Below are 3752 nucleotides of genomic sequence, written 5' to 3'. Positions count from 1 at the left end.
CTCCTCATATGCATAAGGATAGGAACCGGGATAGGATAGGAATCAGGGGCATACTGGCAGCAAAGTTGTGAATGTTAAAGTTTGAACTTGACAACCTCTAAGGTCCCATCAGAATCCGAGGTTTTAAGATTCCAAGAAGAGAATATTTACCTTCAATTCCCCCCCACTTTTTTTGGTCATTCTGTTGATTAGGACTGGTTGATTAAAGGCTTAAGCCATAAGGACATTTATTGTTCATCAAGTAAGAATTCTGGAGGTAGAAGTTTCAAGAGTTGATTCAGAAGCCTCAGGGCACTGGTTGGCATTTCTGAGATTCTCTGGGAGGCTTCAGGCATCTTGACAAACACAAACTGTCCACAGGCAGGAAGTCCTGGGGGTGAAGAGGACTTCAAGTGAGGCTCTATTTACTGGGGGATGGAAAAACATTTTCTAGAGTACTCCTTCCACATCAGACTCTCCCCACACCTCACAGACCAGAACTAACTGCAGTGGAGGCTGAGAAAGTGATAGCTGGCCTTCTCACCTGCTTATGGGACACAGCAAGAAACAGGGGATTGGTTTGCCACCGGGTAGAAAACACCAGTGCCTGCCACCCCCTCCTTCATTCACTCAACTAAGATTTACTAAGTACCCACTCTGGGCCGGGTGATGATGGTACAGAGGACAAGAGAATTCCTGTTCTCAAGGAGCTCCTACTGGAAGGACACAGACAGGCAGAGGATCACAAAACAAGATGGCAAGGGCTAGGAGAGGACTGAGTGTCCCCAGGGCCACCACAGAGCTGAAGATGCTCAGCTTGAGGAAGCAGGGAGGGCTGGGAAAGCAATGACTGGGTTAAGTTTCGAAGGGTAAATAGGATTCAGATAGGGGTGAGGGAGCATGTAGGAGGTGGCTGAGAGGAGAACATTTGGGAACCTTCCAGGACTTGGCATGCTGGACACGACAAAGGCAACTGAAGGGGATAGGCAGGCAATGAGGCTGAAGAAGCATGCCAGGACCTGAGGAGGGAAGGTTCTGTGTGGGACTTAAAGGTTTGGGGCATTTATTCTGGATGTGTGGGTGAGCAGGTCTGTGTGTGGGAACCTTCTGTCTGCAGAAAGACAAGCCGAGCTATACAGCTGGAATGGCTGCACTGCAGTGAAGTGTAGATCAGCACTGCCAGCTGCTAACCAGCTGGGGGAACCTGTGAAAACTTTGAATGTTTTTGTTTGCCACCTCCTGATAGAGTTGGCCCATGCTGGATGGCTCTGATTGTTATTGAAATAGAAATAGAAACAGAAAATGCTTCCTAAGGGGCCAAATTTGCCTCTCCCACCCTCACCGTTTTCTCTTCCACCTAGTTCTGGCCTCTGGAGTCAGAAAAATATATATATATATTTTCCACCTGACAGCAGCTCAAACATATGGAACACGTGAATTACGATTTTCAGCATATCACATACCTCATCTCATTTAACCCTCAAAGTCCTTTGGTGTAGCTATTCCCATTTTACAGACAAGGAAACACTCAGTGAGGTAAATGTCCATAGTCACATTTGCAGGCTCCTGTCCTGTGTTCTTTCCACTACTCCAGTGTTTCTCGGGTGAGGTCCTTGGACTGCCTGCATCAGAATAACCTAGGCTGCTTGCTGCAAATCCAGATTCCTGGGGGCCATCCCAGACCTCCTGGAGTAGAATCTCTGGAGGTAACAGCACAGAATCCACACTATAACACACATCTCAGGTGATTTCTAGATCCATTAAAGCATGGGAATCATGCTCTAATCTTGCTATCATGACTACTTTGAGTCTTCTCTTTCATTTTTGCTGCGGGTGGGGGAGGAGGAAGAGAGCTTTTTAGGTGAATCTGACTTCTAAGCTGCACTCTCTTAAGGAACGCATTGGTATGGGTCAGTGGAATCACAGAGCATGATTGGACCTTCCAGATGTTTGCAGAAAGCATCCCTCTGTTTTTCTCTCTGTCCCATTTGCAGGAGTCTTGGCGTCTGTCTTCTGCTGAGCCAAGATGGGTGACTGGAGCTTCCTGGGAGAGTTCCTGGAGGAAACACACAAGCATTCCACGGTGATCGGTAAGGTCTGGCTCACCGTCCTCTTCATATTCCGCATGCTGGTGCTGGGCACAGCTGCCGAGTCCTCCTGGGGGGACGAGCAGGCTGATTTCCAGTGTGATACGATTCAGCCTGGTTGCGAGAACGTCTGCTATGACCAAGCCTTCCCCATCTCCCACATTCGCTATTGGGTGCTGCAGGTCATCTTCGTCTCCACACCCTCTCTAGTGTACTTGGGCCACGCCGTGCACACGGTGCGCATGCAGGAGAAGCGGAAGCTACGGGAGGGCGAGAGGGCCAAAGAGGTTCGGGGCGCTGCCTCTTACGAGTACCCAGTGGCCGAGAAGACAGAGCTGTCCTGCTGGGAAGAAGTGAATGGAAGGATTCCCCTCCGGGGCAGTCTGCTCAACACTTACGTCTGCAGCATCCTGATCCGCACCACCATGGAGGTGGCCTTCATTGTGGGCCAGTACCTCCTCTATGGCATCTTCCTGGACACCCTGCATGTCTGCCGCAGGAGTCCCTGTCCCCATCCTGTCAACTGTTATGTGTCCCGGCCCACGGAGAAGAATGTCTTCATTGTCTTTATGCTGGCTGTGGCCGGCCTGTCCCTTTTCCTCAGCCTTGCAGAACTCTACCATCTGGGCTGGAAAAAGATCAGACAGCGATTTGTCAAGTCACAGCAGGGCATGGATGAGTGCCAGCTTCCTGGTCCCTCTGCCCGCATAGTCCAGAGCTGCACACCACCCCCTGACTTCAATCAGTGCCTGGAGAATGGCCCTGGGGGGAAATTCTTCAATCCATTCAGTAACAAGATGGCCTCTCAGCAGAACACAGATAACCTGGCCACTGAGCAAGTGCGAGGCCAGGAGCAGATTCCTGGAGAGGGTTTCATTCATATCCGTTATGCCCAGAAGCCTGAGGTACCCAATGAAGGCTCCCCAGGTCACCGCCTCCCCCATGGCTACCAGAGTGACAAGCGCCGTCTCAGCAAGGCCAGCAGCAAGGCCAGGTCAGATGACCTATCAGTGTGACCCACCAGTGTGGCGGAACCAGGACAAGGTGGGAACAAAGGAGGCTCAGAGAGGGAAGGTGTGTCCCTTCTGACCCCATCTCTCTCATTCTCATCATTGCTCTACTCAGTTTGGGCCCTGGATCTCAATGGCATTGCTCATTTTTTCCAGAAGCTATGACCAGGTCTTTGTGGGTGCGGTAAGAGACACGGCTACCTACCCAGGCTCCTTCACCCTCCACTCAGAATGCTCAGTGAAGCCTTTCATATTACTCAGTGAATGGGATAGAGGAAGGGATGGGGTCCATGGCAAATCTGACCTGGGAGGGACAGCCAGAGGGATAGGATGACTCTCTACATACCACCCACACACCAGATGGATTCTCTAAGTCCCTCTGGCGTCCTTGACCCGATCACCCTTCCTCCTGCAAAGAAGAGCCCAAAGTTCCCAGCCAGCAATGAGCATGAATCAAGGAACTTGCATTAGATGTGCTCTTGAATCTGTTGTCTCCTTGGACCATACCTTGGGGTGGTGGTCAGGTCGCCATGGGATGCCCTTGGCTGCCCCTCCCTCTACCCAGTCTTACTTAAAAAGAGGTCCTTGGAACTCGACCAGCAGCCTCAACTTTACAAGTGCATTGGTATGTACCTCTGGCAAATGTCTCACCTTGGTGATGTTGCAGCCTTTCCTT

At 50.9% G+C, this 3752-nt stretch overlaps 1 protein-coding gene across 1 annotated transcript; it reads left to right on the top strand.

The window, feature by feature from the left end:
• The first annotated feature begins 2005 nt into the window (after positions 1-2005).
• Positions 2006-3082, top strand: GJA5 (gap junction protein alpha 5). Its single transcript, XM_060086982.1, has one exon. The coding sequence runs from the start codon at positions 2006-2008 to the stop codon at positions 3080-3082; it is 1077 nt and encodes a 358-aa protein (XP_059942965.1).
• Positions 3083-3752: the final 670 nt, after the last annotated feature.

This window comes from Mesoplodon densirostris, chromosome 2, assembly GCF_025265405.1.
Source record: "Mesoplodon densirostris isolate mMesDen1 chromosome 2, mMesDen1 primary haplotype, whole genome shotgun sequence".
In the NCBI taxonomy this organism is placed as follows: Eukaryota; Metazoa; Chordata; class Mammalia; order Artiodactyla; family Ziphiidae; genus Mesoplodon; species Mesoplodon densirostris.
The sequence above is the reverse complement of the archived record's forward strand: the minus strand, read 5'-3'. Positions and strand labels throughout refer to the sequence as shown.